Consider the following 17210-nt stretch of genomic DNA (forward strand, 5'->3'; position numbering starts at 1 on the left):
GTCCTAAAATAAAATTTCTGGTAGTGGTTAGAGTAAAATTTAGTTACTGTTCTTAAGAATAATTTAATCTTTAATATAAGGCAACGGAAATGCGTTGTTTACACCAAACGTAATCTTAAAGTGAATATTATGCTAACCATAAATCACCTAAGTCGCCATTTCCAGGGACGATTGCACCGGTGAAGTAGTAATTCAAGACACTAAGTGTATATTTGTGTGTTGTGAGAAATATTTATGTAAAGAAGACTGACGTAACCAAAGCACACGAGACGTTAATGAATCTTTGGCCCTCGAAAAATGTCAAGTGTGGTGCACGTAGTTCAATGCGATAACAAGTTGTTTGCGAAGAAACTTGAGACCACGTGTTATGAATTTCAGGTTTGCCTGTGTGTATTTAGTCAAGTGCCACAGTTTTGAGCCAGTCCGTAATGTCCTGTCTTTACAAACAGTATTTAGTATACAGGGACTTGGACTCTTGCGCAATCCAACCGCATTCAGACTTTCCATTTCACTTGATGGTGTATGTGTGAGCTGTGTGATTGTGTGTGCATGTCTTCGTTTTTTCTTCTCCCTTTGTACATTACATTTGCGCATGTCTTGTGTTGGTGCGGGAAATATGTTCCTGCAAGTATATGTTGCTGTGTACTTTGTGTGTGTGTTGGCCTCTCCAGATTGGTTTCTGTCGATTGCTCATTAGGGTTTAGACCATTTAAACATCAGCTGGCAGCCGTGTGTGTGTGTTTTGTTTTATTTTGTTAAGGAATCAATGACGTACACAAGTGTGGGAAGGAATATTTTAGTTGATCGATCGGTTTTTAGAAAAGTCCTGAATTGGGGTCGGGGTGTGTGTGTGTCGGGACTCGGAGTATAGCGAGCAGGACCGATGACGAAGTACGTGGGTGGGCAGGTGGGGAGGGTATGCAGCCCAGGGGGCAGGCCAGTTAGTGGTTTGTTGGGTGTGTGGCTGTGGCAGCCTAAGGGTTGATATTTGGACTTTGTGTCAAGGAGGTCTCTATAGCTATGTTGCACACTGTGTGTATGTGTGCGTTTCATTTCACTAATGGGTCTGGTTATTAGCTAGGGTTTGAGGCTGATGACTAGTCCCGTCTTTAATTGTGTGCTTTGTTACATACATGTAAGCACGTAGCGCCTTTCAACCTTAGCCTCTGCGACCTTCCCAAGGTTTCAGTTGGCCTCCTGCACCTTCCATCAGCCACTGTAAAGCAGATAGTTTCTGATAATAGGTATGCATGCGCCCACGCACATATACCCACACCCACATAATGAGAGGAAATATTATTTTATTAGTTTTCATTTAGTTGCATTCGTATATTTAAATTGTTGTTTACAATGTTTCCTTTGGGCCGAATGAAGTCTTCTGTCGGAAGCCAGAATAAATCTTCAAAGCTCACTAGCAGTAATTCTCCAGCTCTTGGGTTGGTTTTCAGCTTCGCATTGCAGTGATCTGCAGTGTAACGGTGAGCAAGCTTCCTTTGCTGACGTCAAAGTGTGTAAGGAGGGACAAGAAACCACAATCTACATGTTGTGGTCACAGGATGCTGAGCACTGGACCACGGTTCCCAGCGAGAGACACGTAGATGTAGAATGGCGGATTTAGCAGACTCGGGTGGAGGGTGGGGGGTGAGGGGTAATGGGGGGGGGGACGAGACTCGTCATGGTCTTGGATTCCACCGTCAGGCAGTCATGAATTTGTCATCCTCCCGAAAATGAGTAAATATATCGCTAAGGTATGCAGAGAGCTGGTGGTGGTGATGGAGGAGGGTGTGGTGGTGATTGAGATGTGAGGAAGCCAGTGGTAATGGAATTACAACACTGGTATTGATAATATTAATGTGAAGATCGGGGTTATAGTGGTGGTGGTAGTGGAGCTACCGGCAACGGTGATCATGGTGATTAATTCTGGCAGTGGTGGCGGCGGGAACAGCAGTGGTGATAGTACCCCGTGCATCAGAGACGGGTTGGTGGAAGCCATTAAAAGATGCCCCACTTGGTCATTCCTCAAATGACCGACGACTCGTTAGGGGGAATATAAGTAGAGGAGATGCACAGGGACACCGAGGGCGTACTGCCTGAGAATGCGGAAGTAAAGCGGAGAAATAAATCGATAAAGCAAATGGGCTGAGAGGGATTGCAAATGGCCCTGCAGGCACTCTCTCTTGTGTGGGCGCTCTCTCCTGCTTGGCACTGGCACCCAGCTCAGGCGCCGGGGGCACGCCAAGCGCCAGGCATTTTTTCTTTCCCTCCCTCCCTCTTCCCCCCTCCCCCTTCCCCCCTCCCCCTTCCCCCCTTCCCCCTCCCCCCCTTCCCTTCTCCCCCCCTTCCCTTCTCCCGTCCCCACCCTGGCTCACTTTCCCTCTACTGATTCACCTTCCCCCTTCCTTCCTCCTTACTTCCCTCCTTCCCCCTTCCTTACACCCGCCTCCCATACTGGTGTGCTTCCTCCTTATGTTATTCTCCTTCCCCTTCCCTTCCCCGCCCGCATCTTTCTCCGCTTCCCCCCCTTTTTCTCGTCTACTTTTATGTTCTTTCTTCTCTTGCATTCCCTACTCTTCCATCAGCTTCTCTCCTCAGCTGGGACCTGTTTTGGGCTTGTGTTCCAGAGTATTTTCTGTGCTCCATACTCTTGTTATTCTTCGTTCCAAGCCCTCCTACACACACACACACACACACACACACACACACACACACACACACACACACACACACACACACACACACACACACACACACACACACACACACAGAGAGAGAGAGAGAGAAAAGTGAGTCTCCCTGCCTTCCTCCCTCTGCCTCCCCTCCCCCCTTAATTATCTTTTCCTTTTTTTTATATAGGTAAACAGGTACGTGACCTAAGGCGAGCAACTCTGGCGCCGCCAGGTGACCTCGCCTGAATGAACAAGATCCGAGCGGCGACGTCGTTCCCAGAAGGGGGAGTCGGGCGCTCCGCTCCCTCGCCGCTCGCTCGCTCACATGCAGTGCTTCTTTCTCCGTAAATGCGCTTAGGCTCAAGAGTCGAGCATGCTAGGTCGTTGTCTACGATTTTTAACCCTTTCTCCGGGATCTAGGTCACAATAGCTTTGTACTGACTGCCGCCAGGTGATTTTATTCAGACGGAGAGCAAAATGTTAACTGGTCGTGTTGGACCTTGTCTTGATTCGCGGAGTCGACGCAGGTTTATTGGGTTGTTATAACCGGATTTATTTTGGTTAATTAATGTAGGCGATGGGGGGGGGGTGGAGGAAACCTCACAACATTGTTAGTTAAATCTCGTTAGGAAGTTCCCGAGAAAAACATTGCGAGTTTGTTGGGTCGTAATGGATGTTTTGGAGCCACGGCTCTCAAGGTTGCTTTGCACCTCTGGCCTTAGGTTTGGTCAATAGAAGTTCGAAGTAGACGAGCTCCTCATTTCGGGGAATACCGTGGTCAGTTGGATAGAATTTAGTGGACCCCCCACACCTTTCCCCACATACATTCAAAATGATGTTAGAGACAATGAATACCCCCTACTCTCTCTCTCTCTCTCTCTCTCTCCTCTCTCTCTCTCTCTCTCTCTCTCTCTGTCTCTCTCTCTCTGTCTCTCTCTCTCTCTCTCTCTCTCTCTGTCTCTCTCTCTCTCTCCTCTCTCTCCTCTCTCTCTCCTCTCTCTCTCTCTCTCCTCTGTCTCTCTCTCCTCTGTCTCTCTCTCTCTCCTCTGTCTCTCTCTCTCTCTCTCCTCTGTCTCTCTCTCTCTCTCCTCTCTCCTCTGTCTCTGTCTCTCTCTCTCCTCTCTGTCTCTCTCTCTCTCTCTCTCTCTCTCTCTCTCTCTCTCTCTCTCTCTCTCTCTCTCTCTCTCTCTCTCTCTCTCTCTCTCTCTCTCTCTCTCTCTCTTGGGATCATAAATGGACTTGGATCCTAACCCTTGAATAGAGCAGGATAAATTTGTTAGTCACACTAGAATTCATGAAGTTCGCAGCATTTCTATAGGAACGAAAGCCACAAGGGAAGTTACAGAATATGGACATGTTGGGTTAAGTTGCAAGAAATTTGTTCAGGTCATTAGTTTAGCCCCAGTGGTCGTATGAAGAATGTCCAACTGTCGGAATCGTTGCACTTCCCCCACGAGCGGTCTAAGGTCACAATACCTGGAATCCGAGGTCATAATCGAAACATAACCTCGACAACTTCGCTGTGGTTTATTTGAAAAAACCCGAATCAGGCCATCCAGTCACTTTCAACAGTTAAAATAAAATTGTCTTAACCTAACTTCCGAATACTTTGGATACATTTTTTTTCTTAGAGAGAGAATATCTACTTAGGTGTGCCGATGTGTTTGGGCATGGTTGTCCTCGTGGTTGGCAGTTTGTTTATTCTGGTTTGTTGGCAGTTTCTGTAGCGTGAGCTCGTTGGGGTAGGTGCTGCTGCACTGTTCTCCCACATTCATTTCGTTGAAATTTCTTGAATTCTCCTCGTCCCTCCTCCTTCTCTTTCCTCTTCCTTCTCCTCTTAATCTTCCTCCTACTCCTCCGTCTCTTCTTTTTTCTCCTCTTCCTTTTCCTCCTCCTGCTCCTAATTATTTTCCTCTGCCTTCTCCCGCTCCTCCATCTCTTCTTCTTCCTCCTCCTGTTCCGCATTCTCCTCCTCCACCAACTCTTCCCCTTGCCCTTCCCCCTTCTGCCTCTTATTTGTTTTGACTTTTTACAGTTTTTTTATTATCACAACATTTTTCCTCGTTCCTCCTTCGGTTTTCCTACTCCTACTTGAAGTGATCGAGCTAAGAATTGACACGCTGTTTGCAAGAACCTTGTTCGGTACGATGGAAACGCTTAGTGAGCAAGACACTACCCGACAATTTTTTTTACCGGCGGCAGGTAGAAGAAACTTACAGGTCGAGGAAGGTACTCAAAAAGGCACGAACACAGGTCGACCCCCGGTGGACGACCAACCACGCCTCCGGAGTTTGATCTGAGCCACGTGGCATTCGTCACGTCATGAATGAGGTGACGAGGAAGAAGTAGGGAGAACTTGAACTGCGGGGGGTCACGCTAATCTATCTCTCTCTCTCTCTCTCTCTCTCTCTCTCTCTCTCTCTCTCTCTCTCTCTCTCTCTCTCTCACACACACACACACACACCACATGCACAGGCGCCTCATATACAGTACACACACCACGTACAAACTACTTGAACGCATGAGCGTGGAGAACCATCAAAATTCCAGCCAAAGGTGGGGCTCGCACAGCAAAAAATAGCCAGTCATGTTGTGCCCATCGAGGGCAGCGTAGGACCCTGGCAATATACTCTGAATGTAAAACGGGGTCTCCCCCCCCCACACACCTTTCCTCTCTGGACTATGGACGACCGTTTTCACAGTCGCTTTTGGGTTCCGTTCGAACGATTACGAAAAATGCAGGGCTGACACTCTTTTTTAACAACCTTTCGAGGTTACCGACCGTTTCTAGGTGTGGCCGCGAACGACTGCGGAAATTGTTTACTGTAAAGCAAGTTCTTTTCTCTTCTTTATCTTAACTTAGTCTTTTTTCCTTCTCATTATTCTTATTATCCTTGTTAATGTACGAACAAGTTCTTTCCTCTCTGTATCTCAATTTGTTATGTTTTCCTTTTTGTTAATCTTATTCTTGTTATTCTCATTATCCTTCTTGTTCTTGACCTTGATCCGATTCTTGAACTTGTTCTTGTTCTTCTACTTGTTCTTGTTCTTTTTTCTTGTTCTTGTGCTTATTCCTCTTTTACTTATTATTATTATTATTATTATCATTATTCTTGTTCTTGTTATTCTTATTCTTGTTTTTATTGCTATTATTATTATTATTCTTGTTCTTGTTCTTTGTTCTCCTTGTTCTTATCTTCATGTTCTCCCTCACGGTGGTGAACCACTGAGCTGGGGAAACAAGTTTTACGACGAGAATTTAAAACGAAGTAGCAAATAGCATGCTAGCGAGAAATGCCTAGTGTGCTGCCACCGTGAGTTCTTGAGCCTCGATTCGGAAGAACTTGAGGTCGCGGCACATTAGGCATTTCTCGCTAGCATGCTACTTGCTTTTGCTACTTTGTTTGAGTAGAAACGACTTCGGTTACGATCTTTGTTTTTCGAATTTCCATATGCCAACACTTGCATCACACAGTGAGAAGCTGAATGACGAACTAAAAGGAGTTGAACCTAGAATGCGAATGTTAGACACATGACTGAAATGTTAATGACGGAAGTTTATAACATTGTAACGGAAGTCGTCTCTACTCAAACGAAGTAGCAAAAGCAAGTAGCATGCTAGCCTAGTGTGCCGCCACCTTTATTCCAACAAGAACGACACCAAGAGGAACTCGCTGGCAGGATCCTGGAATGGATGCTGTTGTACGTGAATCACAACTTGGTATATATAAAAATGAGGCGGTCAATCCCGGAATACTAATTTTCATTTCTTTTGTTGCAGGTAACGATATCCGGACGCCCCGACGGACTGAACACTAGCAGCTCTTGGGGTGTAGATGTACACCAAGGTAACTGGCAATTCCTTTCACTAATGGATGAGTTTCCCTTGGCCGAGCAAGACTGATGGCGGAACAGTATAAAGTGACTTAGTGAAGTAAAATAATATTTTCTCTCTTTCTCACCTATTGGACGTTACCATCGGTTGAGTATCAGGCACAGTAGAACCTGCAAGTGCATTTACATATTTATTAATTTATTTGACATCCCTCCTCTCTTTCCGTTAACTTGGTCCTACCTCTCATCATCTACTCCTCTCCTCTTTCTCAACCTCCTCTTCTTCTTTCTCGTTATGGCTCGAAATGTTTTGCTGTCATGCTTTTTCTAGACGCTGTAATCTAGACAAACGTCTTTCTTGTGTAAACTAAGAGTACGTAAACATCAACGTGGTCGACCTGAGGGAGATGTAAACGAGGGGAGGTTAAAGGAACAGCCACCCTTTGAAAGACGTATAATATGTCAGTTGACGGTTTGTGATTTTCATGTCATTAAACAGTAAAAACTATATACGTTCTTTGTGTTGATACGGAATTCATCGTCAACTTTTTATTATGTAAACATGATAAGTAAATCACTCATGACAGGAAGTTTTTCATATAATCAAAGCCGTCTATAGCGGGTACAATATCATACCTGGTGACGGGTTTTATGATGCTCTGTGTGGTACAACGGTAGCGCATGGGACTTGTATTTCTAGGAACCCCGGATAGCTTTGCGACAGACATGTGTGATTATTATTTGAAACGCGGGAACTTGCTAACGCCATCTGTTGGATCTGGGAATAACTTTGAATCACGTTGATATAAACTTTACATGATGAACAGACTATCGAAACTACTTGTGCACATGAATGTACTTCTGTACATATTTACAATTGCACTGTTGTACTTGTGCTTACGGTTTGGGAACATGTACAGGCTTGAACCACATCGTGTTTCTCACTTTAGAATTACTTTAATTTTTTATGTATTTTCTATTTAAATAAATACTTTATACTGTAAAGAACTCAAAGAAATTATGCATAACACGTAGAAATTTTACTTCGACATAATTGGGTCAATAGACCGGCTCAAGACTTAACTGACCTAACAAATTGATCAGATTGATCTGACTTACCTGGCCTGAACGACTGATTTATTTGACTTGACTTACCTGGCCTGAATGACTGATTTATTTGACCTGACTTACCCAATTTGACCTGAATGACCTAACCTGACTGACTAAATGGACTCGTACTCGTTCCTGTACCCATACATAAACCCGCGTTTTTCCTCATCCTGCTCACGCCCAATTTGCAACCCGCCCAGTTTGTATACTCAGCAATGTTTGCTTCCACTGATGGACACTTCCTTTGGTACCGCTCTCCTCCCCCACCCCCACCCCCAACCCAGCCTCAACACCACGCTCCCCCTCCCCCACCCCATCTCTCAACCCAACCTAAACACCACGCCCCCCTTCCCCCCATCCCCGCCCATATCCGCCCCACATAACTGGGATTCCTCCCCTCCATCCGAGATCTGTACCCCTGTTGCCACCCACGCGGCTCTGAAGGGAAGAGAGCCCGAAAGTGGGTAGGGCTGCTAACCCTACCCGTTACCGGTAGGCTAAAACACCCGTCCGGTAGGTTCTAACCTCCATCCGGTACCGGTTAGTTTATGTCCCTCCTTACCCGGTGCCGGTTAGACTCTGTTCTCCATCCAGTACTACTACTGCCTCACCTACGACCGGTAGCAGACTCCGATTCCATCCACTTAGTCTCACGCTCACTCTCAGGCACACTCCTCTTCATATTTGTATTATCTCTTGGAATCTTTCCCACGGTGGAAGAATTATAGGTATAATTTCTACCAAAAAGGTGGGCAGGAATCCGATTGTAGAAGGCCTTATGGGGAACAGAATTTCATAAATTGCATCGAATCCAATTAGCGTTCCCAGGAAAGGCTGTGACGTCAAGTCGCGCAGTAGGGAGTGATAGAGAGCGAGAGTAAGAGTGTACATGTCTACTTGTCTTGTATTGAGGCTGACCACGCACGCACGCACAGCTCTCTCTCTCTCTCTCTCTCTCTCTCTCTCTCTCTCTCTCTCTCTCTCTCTCTCTCTCTCTCTCTCTCTCTCTCTCTCTCTCTCTCTGCCACACAGGAGTGATTTCCTTTTTTCTTTTAATTTTCCTGTGTTTGTCGTATGATATCCAACTAGAGAGTGATCCTACAAAGGTGACAGGGAAATATGTAAATACTGCATTATAGAAATAAGACTAGTTTCTAAACTGCACACAATCACAAGATCGGCTTGTGCGCCGTTCCTCAGGAGATTTTTGTTCCAGGGTCCTCCTCCTCCTCCTGGTCGCTGACCTCGTTTCACTCGTGGAGTTCCAGTCCATCTGTCTTCTTTCTCCTCCTCCTCTTCCTCCTCCCGTCTTGTCCTCCGCCGTCGCCACTGGGTCGGTGGCATCGACTCTTTGCTTTGTCCATTCACACGTCTCCATTCACGGTCCTCGTAACACCTCTCCCCCCCTTCTCTCTCTCTCTCTCTCTCTCCCTCCCTCTCTCTCTCTCTCTCTCTCTCTCTCTCTCTCTCTCTCTCTTTCACGTATACTCCACAGGAATTTGGTATTTGTGGTGATTGAGCGGTTAGGCGGCTCGATCGTCGCTCGAAATGTGGTCGGGAGGAATCCTTGCAAGTGGGAGGGAGGCTCTTGCTTCTGAAGCCAGGAAGGAAGTGATCACCTCCCTGAGGGATCCCAGAACGCGTTCCCCTGCGAGGATTAGGGGAGAGATTAGAGGGAGGAAAGAATGTTGATGAATGAGCATCGGCACTACTTGACCTGCGTGTTCTTGACGAGGAAATTTGTGACGTTGGCAGTATGTTAGACAAAATTCCTAGAAGGATGTAATGGTCCCTATCTCTGCCTTTCCTATCCCCTTGCCCCTACCCTTCTCACGCTTTCCCTACTTTCCACCCTCCCTCCCTCCCCATTTCCTTTCCTTTCCGCCTCTTGTGTTCTGGTCGTGATCCAGTACTTGGTCGACTCGGTACCTTTTCTTTGTCATTGTGCGAATCAACTTTATTCCAGGCGTTTATGGCCTTCGTGACGTGGGATCATGCCGTCCCGCTGCACAGTTGGCAACCCTGGTAATCTTCGGTTGGTAACTCGCTCGGGTATATGCAAGGACAGGATTTATTTTAATCCTTTGACGTATGCAGGAGTTGCCTTTGGCTGAATAAAATAGCCTGGCGGCATCTAGAATGAACGGTGGTCTAAAATGTCCCAAGATATTTGTGGGAATTGGTCATGTCTTTACCTTCTGTGGAACTGCAGTCGACCTAGTGCATAACTGGATTAAAGGAGGTTACAAACAAGGGGGAGGTTTTCAACGGGTTTAGTTCACATATAATAGCTGTAATATTTGACAAAGAAAATGTGAAACTGGATTCTATGATGGAGTTTCCTGGTAGGATATGTTCTTTCTACGGGCGGGCAAGTAAAGATTGGCATTTTATTAAAATTATACATGGGTTCTTTTCGTTCTTGCCGTCCTCTGCTCCATTTTTAGTCCTTGAATGATCTTCAGAACCCTTTGCACCGTACTTGTCTGTGGAATAGACTAGATCTATCTTCCTCAAGAGTGAGGATTGAGAGAGTAGGAAATTGTTGAGGAAATCTCTCTTGTCAACAAAATAACCAAACGACGCGTAAGCCGTGGAGGAAGAATAACGACGTCATGACGTCACAGACTAGAAAGAAAATGAAAAAAAGACCCCAAGCTTTTTTCTTTTAAGATGGTATCTTCCAGCTGCTCTCCAGCGTTTCCCGCCTACGTCACCCTACCCCGAGCTACCCTACTCTCCCTGCCTACCTCAGCCTTCCCTGCCCCTCCCAGCTTGTCTCGTAACTCGGCGAATCCTGCCCCGCACACCTTAATGTAACTGATGCACATTCCTCCACCCTTTGTTGAGGTTGGAAGGGAGGCTTAGCTGGGACTCGGAGAAGGAAGGGGAGAGGAGGAGGGGGGGATTAAACGGGCAGTGGGAAGTGGTGGTTGTGGCTGTGGCCAATGTGTCAAAGTGGGGTGGAGACAGAGTAGAGGAAAAGCCAGAGATAGAAAGGCAAATGCGAAAGTAGGAGAGAGTTATGAAGGGACGGTGGGTGTTGGAGGTGGTTAGAAAAGCAAAAGAGGTGGAGTCAGAAGAAGATATGGAAGAGGTTGAGCGCGGGATTTGGACAAGTGAGGGAGTGTCTCTCTCTCTATCTCTCTCTCTCTCTCTCTCTCTCTCTCTCTCTCTCTCTCTCTCTCTCTCTCTCTCTCTCTCTCTCTCTCCTCTCTCTCTCCTCTCTCTCTCCTCTCTCTCTCTCTCTCTCTCCTCTCTCTCTCTCCTCTCTCTCCTCTCTCTCTCTCCTCTCTCTCTCTCTCTCTCTCTCTCTCTCTCTGTTGGTGTGAGATGTAGTACACGAATGATGGGACGAGTTTAGAGTAAGACAGGGTCTGGGAGAGGTCGATCGTGAGAAAGGGGTGGGGGGCCGGGGGATGGTGGGGAGGTGTAAATGCGATGATGGGGGTATGGGGCGGAGGAAGGGCGAAGAGTAACGACCCTTTCAGCCCGAAGTCCACCTCCAAATTGAATGAAATCGCTTGGGCTTAGCAAAAAGATTTGTGTCGTAGCGGAGGATGGAGGTCGAGACTGAGGAACTAGGAGGGGGAGGTTGATGCATATACGAGAGTGGGTAGCGTCGTGGAGGATGAGGTAGTTCGACATCACAGTCGAGGGTAAGATCGTGAGAAAGGTTAAGGATGAAGTCTGAAATTATGTCGTCGAGGTATTAAGACATCTTCAAGAGTGGGGCAAAAAGAAGTTAGCTTGGAGGGCGAGGTAATTGGGAAAGACGAGTAGCTTGTTCGTTAACCCTTTCGCTATGGCAAGGGGAGCATTTCAGCTGCTGAATAAAATCGCCTGGTGGCAGCTAGAATAGACTACAACCGTAGAACGAAGAGAAAAGGATGATGGAAGACGAAAGAGAGAGAGAGTGAAAGGAATAATGGGTGACTAAGAGGAAGGTCGAGAGAAAGTGGAGGGTCAACAGTACAGGTGGCGGTGGATGGAGGTGGGAGGAAGGGTGGAGTGGGAGGGGAAAGGAGTGGAGAAAGGTTCAGGAGGTGAAAGACCGTTTAAATTTGTTTATTGTTTTCATAATAACGAAGACCCAAGTTTGACCCCAGTGGCTGCCCTTTGCCCAAGCTATCCGCTTATTTGGTGGAGGAAGGTTTAACTGTCATTGCTTAATGTTCGATAAATATCCTCTACTCTCTTATTATTATCATCATTATTATTATATTATTATTATTTTATTTGGCATTTTATTGTTTGTACCATCTCCAGTTTCATGACTTCCCGTGCTATTAATCATTTACGGCAATGGTCGGATTTGTCCTCAGTGGGTCACTTCACAAATGTTTATATTTTTAGTTTTTTACCTACATTTACCAAAGGCTTTCTTCCACCTTACAAGATGGAGGGATCAAAGTGTTGTATTTTTAATGTTTTTCTCAATATTATTGGTACAAGTGACCTTGCCTAATCTAAATCCTGTTAAGCCAACCACTATCCAGATCATTTTTGTGTGCTTCCTGGCATCTTCGTGCAGCCCTAGAGCGGAGAGGAAGATTATAGAATTGCAAAGGCATAACCATTTTCTGTGGAGGTGGCAGTGAAGTGTTGTCGGCACCCAGAAGATGGCGTTACTTTTTTTTATGATTATTATAATTATTATTTTCATTGTTATTATAAGATAACAGGTCCATACAACATTATTACTCAAGGAATGATATGTCGTAATCTTTCTTCTCGCCTGAAGTGAAATGCTGGAGTGAAGCTGAGAACTGGCAATCGCAGCTCACGAGTATAAGAAGAGACCAATGTACTGTGTCTATACAGTGTTTATCATATATTACGTTAATATTGTATGCTGTATAACGCTGATCGTAGCTTTGTTAGCAGTCGCAGTCGTTGAACGCATTGGACTAAGGTTGTGGTTCTGGAGAGGCGAGTGGCGGATAGGAGGGGGGAGGGAGAAGGGTTGGGGGGAACGGGAAGAGTCGCACGTGTTATGGCAGAGAAGGAGGAGGGGGAAGGGGAGGCCAGGATAGGGAGAGTGAACGCACGAATACGCTTTGCTTCCTAGACTCTCGCGAAAAATACTTGGAAGCAATTTAGAGTAAAGAATGTTTGGTGTTCCGTGAAGTCTTTTAGATAAATTGTTTAAAAATGTTGGCATTAATATATGTAAAGTACACTTGCATTCCTATAAGGAAATGGATATAATAGAATGTGTGCATCCTTGAAGATCGGGTGTATTTACATAGGTATGAACATTCTTCTGGGTACATGTGTATAAAATATACCTTTAATAAATGTGCAATACATTGACCTTCTCACGATATGCATAAAAGTGATGAACTTGAATAAATGTAAGATGCATTAGACTTACCGAGATGACAGTGGAGCGTTGATTCTACCTCGGCTGAAAATCATTATGGTTATAGTATCACATACATACTGACTCGTTTGAGCGGGTAATAGGTGCATACTATAACAGTTTTGTTTGAACTGTGACCAGCTGAACCATAGTTAGGTTAGTTTAGATTTGGCCACAAAAGGTGACAAGGTCTACAAATACACAATCCCTTGTGTGTGCGTGCGTGCGTGCGTGTGTGTGTGTGTGTGTGTTTGATTTTTTCCCAAAGGTATCCACGTGAAATACGACAGAAAACCAATCGCAGGAAATTCGTTGTTATCCAAATAGTATGATTGTTCGCAGTCCCTGTGTTTACTGTGCAGAATTGTATCTGTCTTTACGCGCTTGAGACGTACAATGTATTGGTAGTGTAGATTTAGGAAAGAAGGGCACACTGTACATTTAAGGAGATACAGGAGTAGTTACGTCGATTTGAGGGTCGGTGACGGTTATGTCAATTGAGGACAACAAGGGAACATTAGCCATGCATCAAGAAACCAAAATTGATCGAACAATATGGACATCGTGCTGATTGAAGAAACCATGCCTCAATGTTGATCGAAGGAGGGAGAGGAATCAACATATAAACCCTTGGCTGAGTGGAACAAGGGCACATCACGACCGATACCACAAGACCCCGTGATGTGATGTGACGAAACGGGAGCTCTTGTATCATCCGTGTGATGTGGGGGCTCTCATTACAGAGCGAGCGACACTTCACATTTCATCACATTGACGCCTGATTTCAATTTGTCGTAGCAGCGCGCGTCGTTTGCGCATGGGCAGTGAACGAATTCTTCTGGTGGGCGTAAAGTTACCTGGATAGCTGTCGACCGCCGTCATTCGAGTACCTTGGAGAGGCGAAACGGTCTGGGTGTTGATTTTTCCTAACTTGGATCATTCTGGGTGCTGTGACTTTGCGTATCTCGGATCATTCTGGGTGCTGTGATTTCCCATAACGAATAATTTTGGTTGTGGCTGAGCGTGAATTGGAACATTTTGGTTGTGGTTTTTCGTAATCTGGAATGCCAGGCGATTTCATTCGGCTAGAGACAAAGGCCGAAGGCGTGCACGCACTAGCCGCTTGGCCACACGAAATTCCCGCGGTTGTTTGGCTGCCTCGAATCCGGCCGGAAATATTCTCCTTTTTGTTTTTGTGTGGGCGACTGTGCATGTGTGAATGCCGCTGTGTGTGTGTGTGTGTGTGTGTGTGTGTGTGTGTGTGTGTGTGTGTGTGTGTGTGTGTGCGCGCGCGCCCCCCCCCTCTGTAATAGGAATTTTATTAAGGATTATTATTGCTATTTCTATAACCATTATTATTATTATTAATTATTAGTTATAACCTTTTTCGCTGCCCGTGGAAATTTCCATGCCATAATAAATTAGTTTGGTGTCATCCAGAAGGAATGTGCAAGTGAAAAGCAACAAAAGATTTAAGGATCGGATAATGATAAAACGTTAATGACATCCGCATAGTCACGTAATTTACATTTATTTGTTTATTTATTATTATTATTTTTTAAGACCGTAACAGACGTTTATATTCACCCGTGGAATCCACTTGGGGACGTCCTGTTGTCTTGAAATCGACCCTTAACTGACTAAAATGATCTTTTATGAGCCGAAACTCAAGTATACATTAACTACGCCGTGTTTCTCAACCTTTCAAACTTTGTAGACCCCTTACATCGACTTGTATCTTCAGGGGACCCCTTGATGTCGAGTTAGACAGAATAGTCCCTTTTTCTAAGCATTTATTGATAGAAACGTTAATGTATAAATCATCGCCACATCCTGAGAGACAATTAGCCGGGAAAAAATAGAAAAAATGAACATCTCGATTAAGATCCATTATTGTAATAAAGTATAAAAAGTAAACAAATAAAAACAAATAAATACTAGGCTGTGGCAGGATTACCTGAAACGCGTTCAATTCTCCGTCCTACAGACCCCTCGATTTCTGCGGACTCTTGGTTGAGAAACGCTGTACTGGGAGACGGGTATCGTAGAACATTGGGTGTGTCCTTGGTTCACCGCCGAGGATGGCGATAGCGTGGTCGACAGGGTCTGAGGTGATGGCCACGGACACTGGCTCGCCCGACCATCGTTACCGCCTCTTTTCCCATAGCTTCCTCCGAATATGCTGGTTAGCTCCGGTCGTCTTCTGGGCTGAATCCTGCTGTGACGATGACAGCAGTGATGGCGAAGTCGTGTCTCCTTCCTCCTCCTCCTTCCTCCAACTCCTTCCTCCTCCTCCCTCCTCCTCCTCCTCCTCCTCCTCCTCCTCCTCTTGTTCTTCCTATTCCTCCTGTTATCCTGTTTCTCCTACCTCCATGTTTCTCTCGTTTCTTTTTCCCTCTGTTCCTCGTCCTCCTGTTTCTCCGTGGGATCAGTCTTGAGAAAATGTTCTCAAAGGCGGGTCCTCCAAATTGGACCCGGCTGTCGTTGTCATTAACATTATTATTGTTGCCATCGTTCAGAATCGACGTTTCTCATGTTGCTACTTCACTACAGCCGTTCTTGTGAAGGGTGTACTTGCGATATGATTTCTCTCTCTCTCTCTCTCTCTCTTTCTCTCTCTCTCTCTCTCTCTCTCTCTCTCTCTCTCTCTCTCTCTCTCTCTCTTTCTCTCTCTCTTTCCGCTCTCTCTGCCTCAGTAGACATTGGTGTTGGCACAAAAAGAAAGAAAGAAGTAAATATTGAGGAGCCAAGTCCGTTCTCTTCAGGTGAATAAAATCATCTTCACTTAACCAAAAGAAAATGAATATGCTTTAGAATTGACCGAACTTGAAAAAGGTGGCAAATTAGTTACGCTTGTCATTGATGTTAAGTGCAGCTGGCTCAACATATAATCGGTGCATTGACTGGCGTCGTCTTCAAGGCTCTAACCTGCATATTTCCTTCTATCCCTTTGAAGATACGACCAAGTTTACGAGGTCATTTAAGACTCGTTCACGTCGTAAATCAACATCGTAAAGTTACGATCTAAAGATATAAGCCTCCCACAGTTCCCTTGAAGGCGTCGGCCGCCACGGTACAAGTGGAGACATCTGTACACTACAGTACTCCTTGACAAGAGTTGGAGTCGTATTACCCTCTACTTTCTAGGGGCACTTGTCCTATCGGCTCCTTTGCCCTGGGTACTTGAGATACAGCCTACTCGCCCCCGAGTACTTGGTACTAAGGGCTCACCCTGTGTGCCTTCCTGTTAACCTTTATCACCCCCCCCCCCATATAGGGCGTGAGGCATTCTGTAAGATCTTCCTTACGTTCCTCTAGGTGTTCTTCTGCCTCCCACGTAAACTTATTATTCCTTTATCATCATTAATGGTAATATTATTAATTACATTATGGGTTGTATTATTATTATTATTGATATAGTTATTCATATTTGTTTATTACTTCATATCTTAGTTTACTCGTGTGCTTTACTGCCACTCCAGTTACTATTTATCTTACTGAAGTCCTGTTACCGATATTTCATTACCATGATGGTCTCAACAACTTTCTTAACTCCTCTTATCCACGATTATCCAGAAGTATGTGAAAGTTGAACATGACCTTACAATGTCACGTTTTGAAAAGACTGAACACTATGCCCAGGCTTCAGACATGAAACGTGCCAGACAGAGAGAGAGAGAGAGAAAGAGACGGGACCATGTCTTTCCCCCTGGTGTTGTGGCGAGCCTTAGATCCACCTCAGGTGCTTGGTTGGTGTAGGTGGCGTGTTCCATACAAATACTGCTGCTGTGGTCATGGTACTGCAGATGGTGCCCTTCTCCCCCATATCTCTTTCTCTCTCTCTCTCTCTCTCTCTCTCTCTCTCTCTCTCTCTCTCTCTCTCTCTCTCTCTCTCTCTCTCTCTCTCAGCATTGGCTTTTTGGTGCCCGCTGTCTCACTCACGGTCTCGCTCGCACGCGGACCTCTGGGTTTATTTATAATTTGAGCGGAGGAAGGACGGGAATCTTGGCCGCCCTTCCTGCTGCCACGACTTTCCCTCTGCTTCTTCCTGATTTTCACAGATTCTTTTCTCCCCATCTTTCCTTACTTTTCTGTCCCGTTGCCTCCCATTTCTTCCGTGTTGCCTCAATTTTCTCCCCTTTGCCTCCCTTCTCTCCCCTTTACTTCCCTTGTCTCTCCTTTTCCTCTTTTCTTTCTCCCCTTCCTCCCATTTCTCTCTTGTCTTCCATCACCTC

The 17210-nt window shown here is 45.5% G+C and overlaps 1 protein-coding gene across 26 annotated transcripts in view; it reads left to right on the forward strand.

Moving 5' to 3' along the window:
• Window positions 1-17210, forward strand: part of Zasp52 (Z band alternatively spliced PDZ-motif protein 52) — a 244275-nt gene that overhangs the window by 81752 nt on the left and 145313 nt on the right. Inside the window, exon 1 of one of the 26 annotated variants that reach the window (XM_076186795.1) lies at window positions 6488-6514. The exons of the other annotated variants lie outside the window; for them this stretch is intronic. Coding sequence (XP_076042910.1) covers window positions 6503-6514 — 12 coding nt within the window. The 5' untranslated portion in view covers window positions 6488-6502. Of the gene's footprint in view, window positions 1-6487; window positions 6515-17210 lie in introns of those variants that run through there. 26 annotated transcript variants of the gene reach the window in all.

The sequence above is a fragment of the Oratosquilla oratoria genome, chromosome 6 (assembly GCF_046742065.1).
Source record: "Oratosquilla oratoria isolate Oo_2021 chromosome 6, ASM4674206v1, whole genome shotgun sequence".
NCBI lineage: Eukaryota > Metazoa > Arthropoda > Malacostraca > Stomatopoda > Squillidae > Oratosquilla > Oratosquilla oratoria.